The sequence below is a fragment of the Lampris incognitus genome, chromosome 16 (assembly GCF_029633865.1).
Source record: "Lampris incognitus isolate fLamInc1 chromosome 16, fLamInc1.hap2, whole genome shotgun sequence".
In the NCBI taxonomy this organism is placed as follows: domain Eukaryota; kingdom Metazoa; phylum Chordata; class Actinopteri; order Lampriformes; family Lampridae; genus Lampris; species Lampris incognitus.
Genome location: NC_079226.1, coordinates 33,335,739 through 33,354,142, shown reverse-complemented (window position 1 = coordinate 33,354,142; position 18,404 = coordinate 33,335,739). Strand labels below are relative to the sequence as shown.

The following is an 18,404-nucleotide window of genomic DNA, read 5'->3' as shown; positions in this document are numbered from 1 at the left end:
CAGGTGGTTTGTGTCTTTCTTAAGCTCAGCTCCTCTACCAGAGGCATGGAGTTTGAGAGTTCTGCGCTAGCAACTATAGGTGAAACTGGGGAACTTGTACATGGAGGAAGTGGAAAAGAGGGCTCTGATGTCCTATCCAGGGGCACCATCTAGCCATTGGTTTAGATATGTGGACAACACCTGGGTTAAAATTAAATCTCCAGAGGTACCACATTTCATTGACCACATTAAATCTGTGGACAACCACAACAAGTTCACCAGGGAGGATATGAAAAATGACAGGTTAGCCTTCTTGGACTATGAAATTGCAATTGGTGATGGGGGACAGTTGATCGTTGATGTTTACCATAAACCAACACATACTGATCAGTACTTAAGGTTTGAATCATCTACTGGACCACAAGCCAGAAGTCATCAGGACACTGCATGACCGAGTTGACAACGTCCCCACCGACACAGCGGCCGGGGAAGGAGAGAAATCCCAGATCCAACAGTCTCTGGGTAAGTGTTGTTATAGTAACTGGGCATTTGTCAAAGCCAGGAAGACGCCCAAAAAGTGAACCAGCCAACTGAAGAGAGAAGGACAACTGTTGTCAAAGCCGTATGTGAAGTGAGTGTCGGAACAATTGAGAGGTCAACCCAGAGATGAGATTTAAACTCAAGAGTTTGTTAAACCTGCTTTCTGAAACAGGCCCCAAATGAATGTGTGGAACCCAGAAGATCCCAGTTTGTGGTGATGTCCCTATGCATCAAATGAACGATCAAATACTTGTCACCACTGGTAAGGGAATTAGATGGATTCACAAAATGTCTCCTGGACTTGATTTTATCCATTATCCCTGAAACCAAAGTGACTTGAGAGAAATGACTCACTACTTTTATCAAAAAATAAATACGCCGACACAGTTCCATCATATCCCTCATGCTGCAGCAACTAAATTGGCCTGAAACCAATTGGTCCTAATGTATCAGCAATGACATCTTGAGTGAATAACAATGCTTGCTATGAGGATTACTTATGGTGAAATGCTGGTTTCAGCATGGTCAAAGTACCATTCTAATTTTATTATCCTGGCAGAAAAATGTGTCTTAAGTTATTAACTCATCACGTTCCATATGGTTGAGTTATTAATACAGATATTCAGTTTAAACCACAGATGAAGCACAGAAATAAAGCTAAATGTATCACCAAGGATCGGAGAACTATCACAACGTAATGACCAAATTATAAGGGATGTGATAGGGGAGTGAAAAAAGAAAACAGCAAAGACATTGGGAAAATTTGTTGTAATACAGGAAATCTCCACTGGAAACAAGCAAGACTCCCGTTTTCATCAAGTCCTTGTACAACTCTGACAACTAACAACCTTGCTTAACCAAAATCGCTCCATTCTTCTATTCTTTCTTGCCATTCCATCTTGCAACTGTTCCATCCTTCCTCTCCGTACTTCTCCTTTCCTTCCTTCCTCTTCCTCTCCTGAGAAGTTTCCCTATGCGTGTTTGCTTAGACATACCTGGTCTCTATGTGATCAAACAGGTGTTGCCAGCGGTCGTTGACGTCCTTCAGCTTGTCGTTGATCTCGGTCTCCTTGGTCTTGTTGCTGGCGGTGATGAGCTGCTCCCCGAGCTGCTTCAGGTGGGTCTTGTTTTCACTGAACAGGTTGATCTCCTCCATACAGTCCTGACAGGAAGAAAGGAGGGGTGGAAATCGGGAAGAAGAGTTTAGATAAATGATCATAATAAGAAGGCGATAACTTGATTGATCCCTGTGGGGGAGTTCTCCTTAATCTCGTGAAAGGGAGGTCAGCAGGCTCTAATAGAGAAAAGTTTTGGGGCTGCCAGGGAGCAAGTGTCTTGTTCAGTGGTACTTTAGCAGGGCAAATAGGTGCCGACATGGATCATTTGAACCTGGGTTGTCTCTCAAGTCACTAGGTTAGTCTTCTAGCTAGGTATACTCTGTGTGTGTGTGTGTGTGTGTGTGTGTGTGTGTGTGTGTGTGTGTGTGTGTGTGTGTGTGTGTGTGTGTGTGTGTGTGTGTGTGTGTGTGTGTGTGTATGTGCGCTCTTGTACTTCTATCTTTGTGAGGACCAATTTGAGTTTTTAACCATCACAGTAAGGACATTTATGCAAAGTGAGGGTATTTTGACCAGGCCCCACTTCTTTAAGGTTCTATTTTAGGGCGAGGACTTCGGTTTAGGGTTAGAATTAGGATTAGGTTAAAGTTATGGTGAGGGTTATTGTCAGCCATGTAGTTCTGATGGTTAAGGTTACCGTTAAGGGCTAGGGAATGAATGATGATGAGTAAATGTGGGGTCCTCACAAAGACAGAAGTACTATACAATATATAGATACTATATATACACTGCTCAAAAAAATAAAGGGAACACATAAGCAATGCAATGTAGCTCCAAGTCAATCACACTTTTGAGATATCAACCTGTCCAGTTAGGAAGCAACACTGATTTGTGAATCAATTTCACCTGTTGGTAAATTGTCTAATTTCCACCAGGTGGAAATTAGACAATTTGCAAGACAACCCCTATAAAAGGAATGGATTTGCAGGTGGTGGCCACAGACCATTTGCCTGTCCTCATCTTTTCTGGCCGATCTTTGGTTAGTTTTTCATTGTGCTAGTGCCCTCACCACTAGAGGTGGCATGAGGCGGTATCTGCAACCTACAGAAGTTGCTCAGGTAGTGCAGCTCATCCAGGATGGCACATCAATGCGTGCTGTGGCAAGAAGATTTGATGTGTCTCCCAGCACAGTGTCCAGAGCATGGAGGAGGTACCAGGAGACAGGCCAGTACACCAGGAGACGTGGAGGGGGCCGCAGGAGGACAACAACCCCGCAGCAGGACCGCTATCTGGTCCTTTGTGCAAGGAGGAACAGGAGGAGCACTGCCGGAGCCCTACAAAACGACCTTCAACAGGCCACTAATGTGCAGGTTTCTGCTCAAACAGTGAGAAACAGAATGCATGAGGATGGTATGAGGGCCCGACGTCCACAATTGGGGCCTGTGCTCACAGCCCAACACCGTGCAGCCCGATTGACCTTTGCCAGAGAACATCTTGGTTGGCAGATTCGCCATTGGCGCCCTGTGCTCTTCACAGATGAGAGCAGGTTCACACTGAACACATGTGACAGACGTGAGAGAGTCTGGAGACGCTGTGGAGAACGTTCTGCTGCCTGCAACATCCTCCAGCATGACCGGTTTGGCAGTGGGTCAGTGATGGTCTGGGGAGGCATATCCTTGGAGGGCCGCACAGACCTCTACGTGCTAGCCAGAGGTACCATGACTGCCATTAGGTACCGGGATGAGATCCTCAGACCCATTGTCAGACCATATGCTGGTGCAGTGGGCCCTGGGTTCCTGCTCATGCATGACAATGCTCGTCCTCATGTGGCCAGAGTGTGTCAGCAGTTCCTGTATGTCGAGGGCATTGATGCTATGGACTGGCCTGCACGTTCCCCAGACCTGAATCCAATCGAGCACCTCTGGGACATCATGTCTCGTACCATCCGCCAACGCGATGTCGCACCACAGACTGTCCAGGAGTTGACCGATGCCCTGATCCAGGTCTGGGAGGAGATCCCTCAGGAGACCATCTGTCGTCTCATCAGGAGCATGCCCAGACGTTGTAGGGAGTGCATACAGGCACCTGGAGGCCACACACACTACTGAGCCTCATTTTGAATCGTCTTGAAGAATTTCCACAGAAGTTGGATCAGCCTGTGTTCTCATTTTCCACTTTTGAGTATGATTCTGAATCCAGACCTTAATGGGCTAATGATTTTGATTTCCATTGATCATTCTTAGGTTATTTTGCTCTAAACACATTCCTCTGTCTAATAAATAAAGATTTTCAGCTGAAATATTTCATTCATCGAGGTCTATATTGTGTTTTTAGGTGTTCCCTTTATTTTTTTGAGCAGTATATATATACACACACACATACACACACACACACACACACACACACATACATACATACACACACACACACACTATACTATATATAGATACTATAGATATACTATACTATATATAGATACTATAGACAGAAGTGTGTGTGTGTGTGTGTGTGTGTGTATAAGAGAGAAGGGGACACGACATGCGTTTCTCTAGTGTATGTTTGAATTCCCATCAAATATATTTTGAATTTCAATCTGTACTATTGGTTTGATTGTATATAGTGTGTTTTGTAACTAGGTGCCTTGCTCTAGGTGACTTCCCAGGTTTATTTTATTTATCCATCTCTCTCTCTCTCTCTGTAGAAAATATGCCTGGGTAAAACGATAAGATAAGATCCCCATAAGATTTTATGAAATCTTATGGGGATACTGTTGATCTATCATGCTTGTATTTGAGCATTAGATTGGTGGTGTAAGGTGTAGGGTTTGATGGGTAATCAAGCTTTTAGAGGAAAATTATCAAATGTTCTGGCACTGGAGGCTGGTTACGGAGTATTAAATAAGTTTTTGTGCCCTGGGTAAAACACTACATTTAATGCCCTAAAGGCAAAACAGATTTTAAAGACCCAGCAGGGCAATAACTCTTAATGGCACTGACGCCAGTTGCTTTTGCATACCCCGCCCACTATTCACACACACGCATACACACAGACCATAACAAATAATAGGATCCCAGCTCAATAGCAAAAAAAAAAAAAAAAAAAAACACAACCCCATAAACACCCAAACAGCTCTGCTGGACAGGAACAGTTGTCGTCTCTTCTACAACCTGGGTTCATTCGAAGCTCTTTTTTCTTTTTTGGATTCCCCCCCCCCTTTTCTCCCCAATTGTACATAGCCAATTACACAACTCTTCTGAGCTGTCCCAGTCACTGCTCCACCCCCTCTGTCGATCCAGGGTGGGCTGCAGACTACCACATGCCTCCTCTGATACATGTGGAGTCGCCAGCCGCACGAGAGAATCACGCTATTACCCCCAGTTCCCCCCCCCCAAACAGGCACCCTGACTGACCAGAGGAGGCGCTAGTGCAGCAACCAGGACACACACCCACATGCGGCTTCCCACCCGCAGACACGGCCAATTGTGTCTGTAGCGATGCCTGACCAACTTGGAGGGAACACAGGAATTCAAACCGGCGATCCCCGTGTTGGTAGACAACGGAATAGACTGCTACACTACCTGGACACCCCAACCCACTGGAGCTTTTAAACATCTCCAATTTTCAATCTCAGCTAATTGTCAATATAAGAAGGTGAGGGGGGTACTAGTCTTTGAATGTTTCCATCTCCATTTTACAGTTTAGGATGAGAGGACGATCTTACGCGAAGGTACTTGAAATGGGTGAGAAATGAAGGGACTCAATGCTCGTCCCACATAGACTTCAACAGGGACAGATGGTTGTTGTGTGGTGGGACCTGGTAGCATTTGGTTACTGGACGATCAGGCGACCAAGCAGCCTTTAAATGCTTACTTCCACAGAGAAGACTTTTGATCTTATTAGGGGCACTAATGCATCCACTACTATCTGCATACAGAGATTTGTTGAGGGTTTAATCCCATCTTCAAGCCTTCGGAGCCAAAGCCATTACAATGGTATTGTCAGAGGAGAGTTTGCCCTGTGGTTTTGGCTGATACACACACAATGCTCATTCAAAATTCACAATAGCCAGTTCATCAATTTCTGTGCCCAAATAAGACTGCACAGATTTCATCCCCCCAACACACACACAATACCATCAATTTCCAATCCCTTTTTCTGTTTTCTCTCCTTACATCTAGTATCTAAATTACACTGGTTACTATGAGGATATATGTGAGGGTGCTTATGAATGTATGTGTGTGAGAGTGAAAATATATGTATGTGAAAGGATAATGTATATATATGAAATGGGCAGAATGGATTATGGCTTGTAAGGCCCCTCACACACATAGGTTCCACCATTTTTACTCATTAGTGCATTCCCTCCCTCTCTCTCACACCACTCTCTCACACAAACACACACACACACACGCATACACTGACACAAACAGCTCCTAACCTTCTTCAGTTTCTCCACCATCTCCTCGATGCTGAGGTCAGAGTTGTGAGCCACCTTGTTTTCCATCTGGGTCAACCATTCACAGAGCTCCTTGTTCTTCTCATTGAAGATGATCCAAGCGTTCAGACGGTCTGCAATCTCCTGTTTACGCAGTGACACCTGAGATGGGGGAGCGACAATTTTAATTTTAAAAAAAAAATTGTCCCACTGTTCACATACCATGTATCATTAGAACATTTAATTACCACGTACATCTAGACCTAAAAATAAACTGCTTTACATTCTGATTATTGTGGTCTTCAGGACGGCATACAGGTCATTCCGTACTTCCCAATAGCTGTTGCACAACTAAGACAAGACTTTAATGTGGTTTTTAGAGTATTGGTTTCACATTCCAGTGACCTCTAATGGGACCTATGACAGGACGCTCACTGTCTTGTAGTTTACAGAGATCATCCTTCTGTACAAACTGGGTTCAAGTGCCTGCATTGGCATCCAGCATTCTATGACCTTCATGAAGGATCCGAGGGAAAAGAGGATTTCCCTAATGGCATCAGTTTAGCTGTTAATTAAACAAAATCCCTGGCACAAACAAACTCTTTGGGTTGGGCTTAATTAATGAAAAAAAAAATTAAACTTCTATTATAAATTCAATAATGCATACCTGGAATCTTAGCATATGGGGCAAATGTGCCTAATGGGCATAGCGAGTAAGGGCACTATCAGGAAAAGCAGCGGCTGACAGGTTTCTTGAAGCGTAGTGTTGCGAGAACTAGAAGGAGTATCAACTGCACCTCCATAGTAGGAGCTACATCCTGTTCCAAAGGCTCCGACTAGCTGCCCTATGCGCACCAAAACACTACTGTCAGCCCCCACATCATTAACACTCAAGGTGGCTGCACTGACTGTTCCTATTACCAGCCTGGAAAGTTGTTTTTACACATGAGCCCTCAGAAAGACAGAGAGAGATGCTCTCACACACACACACACACACACACACACACACACACACACACACACAGCTGCTTGCCATGCACACACAAACTTGTGAGCATGTGATAAAAGACACAGTGAAAAGTGAAAGCAATTATCATCTCCATAGCAACCGCTTACCCCCCTCCTAACCCAGCCCCCCGGCCCACCAGCTGATTTCAATACAAAAGGCCGTATTCCTGAAGTCTAAACTCATCTCTCCACCTCTCTCCATCACCATCTGCTCTGATATTCCCACAGTGCCCCTCCCCCCCAGAAGACCTGTTGGTTTCTCCGGTCACCCTACAAAGACTTGTGCAGGGGTGTACCAACGCAAACCCTAGTGAATGGCTCAGCCCTAAACACTGAGTTTGAGTCAACTTACATCAACTTTGCATGGAAAAATCAAACTTTATAGTCAGTATTAAAGTGCAGACCACATAGGCGGGCAACCTGGCTAACATTGTTTGACAAGTTTATAAGACCGTTTATAGTTTAAATTGATTTGACCATATAAAAAGCTTTGAGCTTGAGTGCTGTGCCAGGCTCATAGTTGGAAGACAATATAGGTTGGATACTTGACCTAGGTCATGTCTACACATGATGCATAAGCAGGTGAAATGCATTCTGAAGGCATAATGTTCTTCCTGTATCAGCTGAACAACTATAAACCATCAAGATTTTATTTTTGCCTAAATTTTGGGTGTGTCAAATTACTAAAACAAGAAAAGAACATGCCTGTAAAGCACAGCACTGCCTGTTTCAAAAACCACCCCTGATTTAATAAGGAAATGAGTTTTCAGAATGAGACTGTGCCAATTTCCCCCACCCCCCACCTTGAAACAGTTGGGAACCACTGTGAATAATAATCTCTGTACCTAAATTACTGCTGTCCCATTACAGTGCACACACACACAAACACACACACACACACACGAAAACAAATGGACACCTAGTACTGTTCCCTTGATAAGTCTTTCTCGAGTCCTGTCCTTACATTGTGTCAGTATGCACAGTGAAACTCTCCAAGTGTGTCTTTGTGCCAACAGAAGGATTCTCCTGAGAGCAATTAAATTTGAGAATAGGAAATATAAACTGTTTTTTTTTTTTGAAAGGGAGTGATTACAGGAACTTTAAGTACTGTTTGTTGCCTTGGGCAGCACCGCAGTGTGTCAACAATGTAACTCATGTAAATGAAAACTCATCCAGCCAAGAACCACACAAGACACGGACACCCACTACTGAATGATATCTCCTCTCCCAGCTTGTATAAAAGTCTGCTGCATATCCTGCAAGAGCTCTCATTCTACTTCCCAATTCCCTCTTAAATGCACCTTCCTGTAACTGCATACAGGAATATTTCTAAGCACCCAGGCCCTGCTCTTTGCACTCTTGATGTTTGGTTGCTCAGTAATAGTGGAGATGTGGGAAGTGAAGCTAATGTCTTTTTCCATCAGAAGTTACTCTGGATCATAATGTCAGCAAACATTTAATTTGCAAACCAACACTCCCACGGTCAGAGATCCAGTACACTAACCTTTAGGCAGAGTTCCTCCCATTGGCAGCTGAGATGCTCCACTTGCTCCTGGAGGAGCAGGACATCATCAGCGATGATGTACTGGGACAGGTCCGTCTTCATGGTGGCCAGCTCTGTCAGGCTCTCAGCCCAGTCCTCCAGGGAGTCCTCGTTCTCCTGCATACCATAACACGGCAAATGTCACAACAAACTGTCAGGAACCGCGTCCAACTCACTCACACTTTACTCTCACTAACAGCTACTATTTCTCTACTCTCTTTTTCTTTCTGCCTCTCTCTTGCAATCTCTGTCGCTGTTTGTTTCTCTGGCTCTCCCCGCCCGGAGAGAGGATTAAGTGCCATAGCCTGCAGATAGGGACGGGGGAGGGGAGGGGTGAAAAGAGAGGAGGAGGGGACAAGAGGGAGGGGTGGAGGATAGAGGCCCTGATGGGACAGAAGGGATACAGGAGGTGAAAAGCCCAGTCGGTTACAAACTTGGGCTTCGCACTCCCAGGCCTGACTTACATTGGGTCTATTTGAAACCTGTCCTACAGGACAAAATCATGTCAAGAAGTGACACATCCTTGTATTTATCTTTAGGAGGTGATATGATTGTTACCGTTTTACTCTCTATTAATCTCTGTATGTCTTGCACTGTTCCTTTTTACCTTGTTGTTGCTCTATCATATAAGTCAGTACGTCAAGCATTATCATTGAAAATATGGTACACGGGGGTGTCCGGGTAGCGTAGCAGTCTATTCTGTTGCCTACCAACACAGGGATCGCTGGTTCGAATACCCGTGTTACCTCTGGCTTGGTTGGGCGTCCCTACAGACACAATCTTCCGCTTCCGGTGTGGGAAGATGGCGGTGTGAATTCACATTTGCAGCGGCCTCACCCAGTACCGGTATGGAAAGACGGCAGGGCGAATTCACGTTTGCAGCGGCCTCACCCAGTACCGGTATGGAAAAATGGCAGGGCGAATTCATGTTTGCAGCGGCCTCACCCAGTACCGTTCATACAATGTCTTTGTCCATATCTGTGTCTAAGGTTTGTCTTCGTTTGATGGCTGGGGGAGCTGGCGCTGGATAGGCTAGGAGAGCTTGGTCTGCTGCGTCCTGTGGGCCCAGGCACCATGGCCTTGTCCGGCGCTGCACCCGAGGAGGTAACACCGAGGGTGGTCTGACAGGACGCGGAAGCAGGGCAGGATAAGCTAACTGCTAGTCCATGCAGACTGGAAGTTCCGATAACACCAAGGGCAGTCTGGTGGCAGCCTCGCCTAGCGTTGACTGTGGTGTTTTTGGTGTCGTCGTGTGGAGTGCGGGGAGGTGTGTCGAGGGTGACTGGCTGGGAGAGCTGGTGTTGGATCAGCTGAGGGCGCCTGGTCTGCTGCATCCGGTGGGCCCAAGGACCATGGCCACTGCTTGGAGCTGCACCCGAAGAGGAACTACCGAGGGCTGTCTGACAGGACGCGGAAGCGGGGCAGGCTAAGCTAACTGCTAGCCCATGCAGACCAGCAGTTCCGACAGTCATCCTGGCTGGCAGTGATTTTATTTTAGTTTTTTTTAGTTTGGATATACACTCACTGGCCACTTTATTAGGTACACCTTGCTAGTACCGGGTTGGACCCCCTTTTGCCTTCAGAACTGCCTTAATCCTTCGTGGTATAGATTCAACAAGGTACTGGAAACATTCCTCAGAGAGTTTGGTCCATATTGACATGATGGCATCACGCAGTTGCTGCAGATTTGTCGGTTGCACATTCATGATGCGAATCTCCCGGTCCACCACATCCCAAAGGTGCTCTATTGGATTGAGATCTGGTGACTGTGGAGGCCATTTGAGTACAGTGAACTCATTGTCATGTTCAAGAAACCAGTCTGAGATGATTCGAGCTTTATGACATGGCACATTATCCTGCTGGAAGTAGCCATCAGAAGATGGGAACACTGTGGTCATAAAGGGATGGACATGGTCAGCAACAATACTCAGGTAGGCTGTGGCGTTGACACGATGCTCAATTGGTACTAAGGGGCCCAAAGTGTGCCAAGAAAATATCCCCCACACCATTACACCACCACCACCAGCCTGAACCGTTGCTTTCATGTTGTTGACGCCAAATTCTGACCCTACCATCCGAATGTCGCAGCAGAAATCGAGACTCATCAGACCAGGCAACGTTTTTCCAATCTTCTATTGTCCAATTTTGGTGAGCCTGTGCGAATTGTAGCCTCAGTTTCCTGTTCTTAGCTGACAGGAGTGGCACCCGGTGTGGTCTTCTGCTGCTGTAGCCCATCTGCCTCAAGGTTCGACGTGTTGTGCGTTCAGAGATGCTCTTCTGCATACCTCGGTTGTAATGAGTGGTTATTTGAGTTACTGTTGCCTTTCTATCAGCTCGAACCAGTCTGGCCATTCTCCTCTGACCTCTGGCATCAACAAGGCATTTTCGCCCACAGAACTGCCGCTCACTGGATATTTTCTCTTTTTCGGACCATTCTCTGTAAACCCTAGAGATGGTTGTGCGTGAAAATCCCAGTAGATCAGCAGTTTCTGAAATACTCAGACCAGCCCGTCTGGCACCAACAACCATGCCACGTTCAAAGTCACTTAAATCACCTTTCTTCCCCATTCTGATGCTCGGTTTGAACTGCAGCAGATCGTTTTGACCATGTCTACATGCCTAAATGCATTGAGTTGCTGCCATGTGATTGGCTGATTAGAAATTTGCGTTAACGAGCAGTTGGACAGGTGTGCCTAATAAAGTGGCCGGTGAGTGTATGTGTTAGGTGGCACAGTGGCCCAGTGGTTAGCGCAGTCGCCTCACAACAAGAAGGTCCTGAGTTCAAGCCTCAGGGTAGTCCAACCTTGGTGGGTCATCCCGGGTCATCCTCTTGTGTGGAGTCTGCATGTTCTCCCTGTGTCTGCGTGGGTTTCCTCCGGGGCCTCCAGTTTCCTCCCACAGTCCAAAAACATGTAAGTCAGGTGAATCAGCCATACTAAAAATAGACCCTAGGTAGGAATGTGTGTGTGTGTGTGTGTGTGTGTGGGTGGGTGTGTGTGGGTGTGGGGTGTGGGGTGGGGGGGGGCCTGTCCAGGGTGTCTCCCCGCCTGCCGCCCAATTACTGCTGGAATAGGCTCCAGCATCCCCGCGACCCTGAGAGCAGGATAAGCGGTTCAGATAATGGATGGATGGATGGACATATGTGTTAGTTTGGATATGTGTGTTCTTGTAGTTTTTGGATATGTGTTTTTGTCTTTGTGTTGCAGTGCTTTGGGTTTGGGGAAATGACATTTCAACATTTGACAAATAAAGTATTCCTGAATTGGCTGTGTCTGTGGGTGAGAAGCCGGATGTGGGTATGTGTCCTGGTCGCTGCACTAGTGCTTCCTCTGGTCAGTTGGGACACCTGTTCAGGGGGAAGGGGGAACTGGGGGGAGTAGCCTGATCCTCCCATGCGCTACATCCCCCTGGCGGAATTCCTCACTGTCAGGTGAAAAGAAGCAGAAGAAGCAGCTAGCGACTCCACATGTATCAGAGGAGGCATGTGGTAGTCTGCAGCCCACCCCGGATCGGCGGGTGGGGTGGGGCAGCGACCAAGACAGCTCAGAAGAGTCGGATAATTTGGCCAGGTACAATTGGGGGAGAAAACGGGGTGAAATTTAAAAAAAAATTTTTTTTTTAAAATGCCTGTCAAAAAACAAAAAAGACTTTACCCTGAAATACAGAATGTTTAAAATAACCATCTAATTGTATGAGATGATTGATGAGTGTGTGCAAGTATTTGTCACCACGTTGTTGAGCAATTACTCAGTACCTTATTGAACTGCTCAGCACACGGCAGATCATCAACACATTCTGGCATTGACTGGTTTAGTCTCGTCTTCACGTCTTTCAGCTGTAACACACTGTCGGCTAGTTTGGCCTCGCAGCGTTCCCAGTTCTGAAAAGCCAACCAAAACACAATAAAATCAGACCAGATCACCATCAAAATTCTTATCAGAGTAGGCTGGCTCTGACAACGATAGGAATGCAATCATTTCTTTCACTTCCAAAACATATCAACGACTATTATTTAAAGCTGATTAGATTAACTTGGCTGCTACTGGGTGATGAGAAGACCTAAGAGTCAGTCAAGGGGCCAGATGGAGGGCTGGAGATCAATGTGTCTAAGCTAAAAGGGCCTTCTGCAGCAGAATGGACAGGTGTTTAATCAGGCTGGTAAACCATAGACAAAGAAGTCTTGCATCATCAGCTTTACATTTCTTAGCATACCTGTGGCCTTTGCCCGAGCAGAATAAGGAGGACTTAGCAGCTTAAGAACAATCACAGACCTCTCAGCAACCAAACAAAATGGCAGACTAATAAGACCTTCTGGACTGAACCATTATGACGTTGTTGGTTGGGGTTTGGTCTGTTGTTGGTTTTTTTTGGGGAGTTTTTTTGGTACTTCAGCAATGCCTTCAAACTTGAAATGTTTCCAAAGTGAACAAAAGTAAAATAAACAAAAAGGAAAACTTGGAAGAAAGTAGGCGGCATGGTGGCACAGTGGTTAGTGTGGCCACCTCACAGCAAGAGGGTCCTGGGTTCGAACCCCACGGTAGTTCAACCTTGGGGGTCATCCCGGGTCGTCCTCTGTGTGGACTTTGCATGTTCTCCCCGTGTCTGCGTGGGTTTCCTCCGGGTGCTCCGGTTTCCAAAGACATGTAGGTCAGGTGAATCGGCCATACTAAATTGTCCCTAGGTGGTGTGTGTGTGTGTGTGTGTGTGTGTGTGTGTGTGTGTGTGTGTGTGTGTGTGTGTGCGCGCCCTGTGATGGACTGGTGGCCAGTCCAGGGTGTCTCCCTGCCTGCCACCCAATGACTGATGGGATAGGCTCCCGCATCCTGCAACCCTTAGTAGGATAAGTGGCTTGGATAATGGATGGCTGGATGGAAGAAAGTAAACATCTGAGAGGAGGAGAAGGCTCCTGCCTGGTTTTACTCGCCAAACTATTAGGCCTGATGGTTTGGCTCACCTCTACTTATACATGGCACACTGGGTTTGGCTGTTACATTTGTGGGCAAAATTAGACATTTTTATTGACAGTGAAACCTGGTGAAATATGTTTTTGGCAGCCTGCAGGGCAACTTTCACATAAAGCAGAAGGTCAGTGGTTCCAATTCTGACTGAAAGTATTTGGGCCAGGGAAGTGAACCAGTCTCTCTCTAAATAACAACCTTTAAAATACTCCTCAGCAAGGCAATGAACCCCAAACTGCTCACATTTATGTGCTCAGTGGCCAGGAGTCAAAACCTCCTGGCCACTGAGCATAGTGTGTGTGAGTGTATGAATGTGTATTACCCTCCCTAGACATTTTTTGCCATTACTGACAGGAACTATATGGAAGATCTTGCAGCAAAGGTCCTGAGTCAGATTTGAACCAAAGATCAGGCCAGAGACCACATGGCACATCCTTATTTGGTTAGCCTACATGGACACCCTTAGAAAGTGTGTTCTTCATCAGTTTTGGTTGTACTTTTGTCCACCTGGTTAGTTCCCCCGTTTGGTTGCGTCAGGATTATCTTGCTGCTTGGTCAATATAAATCCTCTGTTATTTTAATGCAGAAATCTTTGACGATCCATTTATATCTTGGCACAGACTAAAAGGCTGCACTGTCTCTCTCTTTTCGCCAACCAGAGATTGGAATAGAAAATATGCAATTATCTACGCAGTGTTTACAAACCCCAATTCCAATGAAGTTGGGACGTTGTGTAAAACGTGAATAAAAACAGAATACAATGACTTGCAAATCCTTTTCGACATATATTCGAATGAATACACTACAAAGACAAGATATTTAATGTTCAAGCTGTTAAACTTCATTGATTTTTGCAAATATTCACTCATTTTGAATTTGATGCCTGCAACATGTTCCAAAGAAGCGGAGAGGGGCAGAAAAGACTGGGAAAGTTGAGGAACGCTCAAAAAACACCTGTTTGGAACATCCCACAGGTGAACAGGTTAATTGGAAACAGGTGAGTGTCATGATTGGGTATAAAAGGAGCCTCCCCGAAAGGCTCAGTCGTTCACGAGCAAGGATGGGGTGAGGTTCACCACTTTGTGAACAACTGTGTGAGCAAATAGTCCAACAGTTTAAGAACAACTTTTCTCAACGTACAATTGCAAGGAATTTAGGGATTTCATCATCTACAGTCCATAATATCATCAAAAGATTCAGAGAATCCGGAGAAATCTCTGCATGTAAGCGGCAAGGCCGAAAACCAACATTGAATGCCCGTGACCTTCAATCCCTCAGGCGGCACTGCATTAAAAACTGACATCATTCTGTAAAGGATATTACCACATGGGTTCAGGAACACTTTGGAAAACCATTGTCAGTTAACACAGTTCGTCACTACATCTACAAGTGCAAGTTAAAACTCTACCATGCAAAGTGAAAGCCATATATCAACAATACCCAGAAACGCCGCCGGCTTCTCTGGGCCCGAGCTCATCTGAGATGGACTGACGCAAAGTGGAAAAGTGTGCTGTGGTCTGACGAGTCCACATTTCAAATTGTTTTTGGAAATCATGGACATCGTGTCCTCCAGGCTAAAGAGGAAAAGGACCATCCAGATTGTTATCAGCGCAAAGTTCAAAAGCCAGCATCTGTGATGGTATGGGGGTGTGTTAGTGTCCATGGCATGGGTAACTTCTAACCAGAGTAGAAAAAGAAGTGGGAGGCCGCGTTGCACAACTGAGCAAGAAGATAAGTACATTAGAGTCTCTAGTTTGAGAAACAGACGCCTCACAGGTCCCCAACTGGCATCTTCATTAAATAGTACCTGTTAGAGCCTGTTTGTGCTGTCCTCTGAAGGGAGTAGTACACACCGGTGTAGGAAATCTTCAATTTCTTAGCAATTTCTCGCATGGAATAGCCTTCATTTCTAAGAACAAGAATAGACTGTCGAGTTTCAGATGAAAGTTCTCTTTTTCTGGCCATTTTGAGCGTTTAATTGACCCCACAAATGTGATGCTCCAGAAACTCAATCTGCTCAAAGAAGTGCCCATCCAACCAATCCAACTTGTGGGAGCTGCTTCTGGAAGCGCGGGGTGCAATTTCTCCAGATTACCTCAACAAATTAACAGCTAGAATGCCAAAGGTCTGCAATGCTGTAATTGCTGCAAATGGAGGATTCTTTGACGAAAGCAAAGTTTGATGTAAAAAAAATCTTATTTCAAATACAAATCATTATTTCTAACCTTGTCAATGTCTTGACTCTATTTTCTATTCATTTCACAACATATGGTGGTGAATAAGTGTGACTTTTCATGGAAAACACGAAATCGTTTGGGTGATCCCAAACTTTTGAACGGTAGTGTACATCAAGCAAGAATGGGAAAGAATTCCACCTACAAAGCTTCAACAATTAGTGCCCTCAGTTCCCAAACGCTTATTGAGTGTTGTTAAAAGGAAAGGTGATGTAACACAGTGGTAAACATGTCCCTGTCCCAGCTTTTTTGGAACGTGTTGCAGGCATCAAATTCAAAATGAGTGAATATTTGCAAAAAAACAATAAAGTTTATCAGTTTGAACATTAAATATCTTGTCTTTGTAGTGTATTCAATTGAATATTGGTCGAAAAGGATTTGCAAATCATTGTATTCTGTTTTTATTTACGTTTTACACAACGTCCCAACTTCATTGGAATTGGGGTTTGTATGTTTTGGTCACATAACCCTATAAATGGATATGTCAAATGGACAAAACAACAGGAGGGATTCATGAACAGTAGGCTGGGTATTATTACACAAACAAAGGCAAAAGGAGACTAGAATCCCTGAGACAGACTCTTTCTTTACCTTTACTTACTTACTGATTCCCGTTTCAGAACCATTTAGAGAAATGAGTGTCAACTGAGTGCAACAGGAACAACTTAAGCAGTTCTACTTCACACATAAAAGCCTCGACAAAATCAGCATTTAATACCCAGCCAAATTCTACATTTGCCATAAAAGTTCTGTATTTTGTTTTTCCATGGTTGGGGTAAAAATCCTGACTCCTACAGAGAATGGTCCCACAATCTATATGCATATTCTATATGCTAAGCTCCACTATATTCCTGTATGGAAGTGGTACAGAATAGTAAAACGACTAAAAAGCAATGACATCTTCTATTCTCCTTTTGTTTTCTTGGAACTCAGGTTTGGATTCAACACAGATCCACAGCCGCCCTCAGACCCAAGACAAGCCAATCTTGTTTGGCCAGTGAAGCACCTTACTGCTACTATCCTAATCTAGCAATAATCCTATTCCAACAGCTAACACAGCTGATGTATTAGATCAACAGCATATACATTAGGGTACCAAAAAAGGCCATTTATGTGCCACACAGCAGTGCTGAGGCTGATGGGAGTTTTTTTTTTCTTCTCTCTCCCGTTTTCAGGGATCTGTCCCGGCAGTGTGGCCCTCCCGCTGTGTCTCAGATGGACTCAAAACTAACTCGGAGAGCTTCAGCAGAAATCTGAAGAAGTCTGGCCCAAACGGCAGCCAGATTCCCCATCACAGCACAGTTAATGAAAGCTGAGTGCTCAGATGAGCTAAAAGAGACAGAGGGAGACCAAAAGAGTGTGAGGGAGAGATGAAGAGGGACAGCGAGGGAGGGAGGGAGGGAGAGGAAGAGAGAGCAACAAAGACGAGCGAGCAAGTAGAAAGACAGAAGTGAGCTGAGCAAGTAAATGAAGAATAAGAGAAGGTGGGGGGTTTATAAGTGAAAAAGGTGGCTAGAAAAACAGAGAGAGAGAAAAAAGGAAAAAAAGAGATAGAAGAGAAGCAAGTAAAAAGTGAAAGCGGTGGAGAGAGGCATTGAAAAACGAAGAGAAAGAGAGAGAGCGCGAGAGAGGGAGAGAGAGAGAGAGAACGTTGTCTATTGTGTCTGGCCTGATTGGAGGTTTTTACATTACATTACAGTCATTTAGCCAACGCTTTTATCCAAAGTGACTTACAATAAGTGCATTTAATAGATAATAAGGAGACCTACTAGTCATCAGAGGTCATAAGTGCATCTAAACAAGCATCTAAGAGCAAAACCAGTGCTAAAGTAAAAGTTCAAGAAAGAGTTTTTTTTTTAAATGAGTGAATACAATAAGTGCTAAGAACAAGTAACAGGGTAGTAGTTCTTGAAGAGGTGAGTTTTCAACCTGCGCCGAAAGATGGGCAGCGACTCCGCTGTCCTGACATCAGTGGGGAATTCATTCCACCACTGTGGGGCCAGGACAGAAAAGAGCCGTGACCAGGTGGATTGGCAGCAAGGGCCTCTGAGCGACGGGGCAACCAGGCGTCCCAAGGCAGCAAAGCGAAGTGGTTGGGAGGGGGTGTAGGGTTTGACCATGGCCTGGAGATAGGAAGGAGCTGTTCCTTTCACTACCCTGTAGGCTAGCACCAGAGTCTTAAACTGGATGCGAGCAGCTACTGGGAGCCAGTGTAGGGACATGAGAAGGGGAGTTGTGTAGAAGAACTTAGGGCTGTTGAACACCAGACAAGCTGCGGCTTTCTGAACAAGCTCCAGAGGTCTGATGGCCGACGCCGGGGCACCAGCAAGGAGGGAGTTGCTGTAGTCCAGCTGGGAGATGATCAGAGCCTGGATGAACACCTGTGCCATCTCATCAGTGAGGAATGGGCGAATCCTCCTGATGTTATAGAGGAGAAATCTGCAGGAGCGAGCAACCAATGCAACGTTTTCAGCAAACGACAGTTGGTCGTCCAGGATCACATCCAGATTCCTCACAGTCCGAGTTGGCATCACCACGGTGTTGTCAATGGTGATGGCCAGGTCTCGGTGCGGGCAACCTTTCCCCGGGAGGAACATCAGCTCTGTCTTGTCCAGATTGAGCTTCAGATGGTGTGTCGCCATCCACTCAGAG

General features: G+C 45.4%; 1 protein-coding gene across 1 annotated transcript in view; it reads right to left on the bottom strand.

The window, feature by feature from the left end:
- Window positions 1–18,404, bottom strand: part of syne2b (spectrin repeat containing, nuclear envelope 2b) — a 268,255-nt gene that overhangs the window by 56,285 nt on the left and 193,566 nt on the right. Inside the window, exons 115-118 of the mRNA XM_056295430.1 lie at window positions 12,315–12,440; window positions 8,522–8,677; window positions 6,013–6,171; window positions 1,515–1,681 (exon numbers count right to left, since the gene is read on the bottom strand). Of these exons, the coding sequence (XP_056151405.1) occupies window positions 1,515–1,681; window positions 6,013–6,171; window positions 8,522–8,677; window positions 12,315–12,440 (608 nt within the window). The remainder of the gene's footprint in view (window positions 1–1,514; window positions 1,682–6,012; window positions 6,172–8,521; window positions 8,678–12,314; window positions 12,441–18,404) is intronic.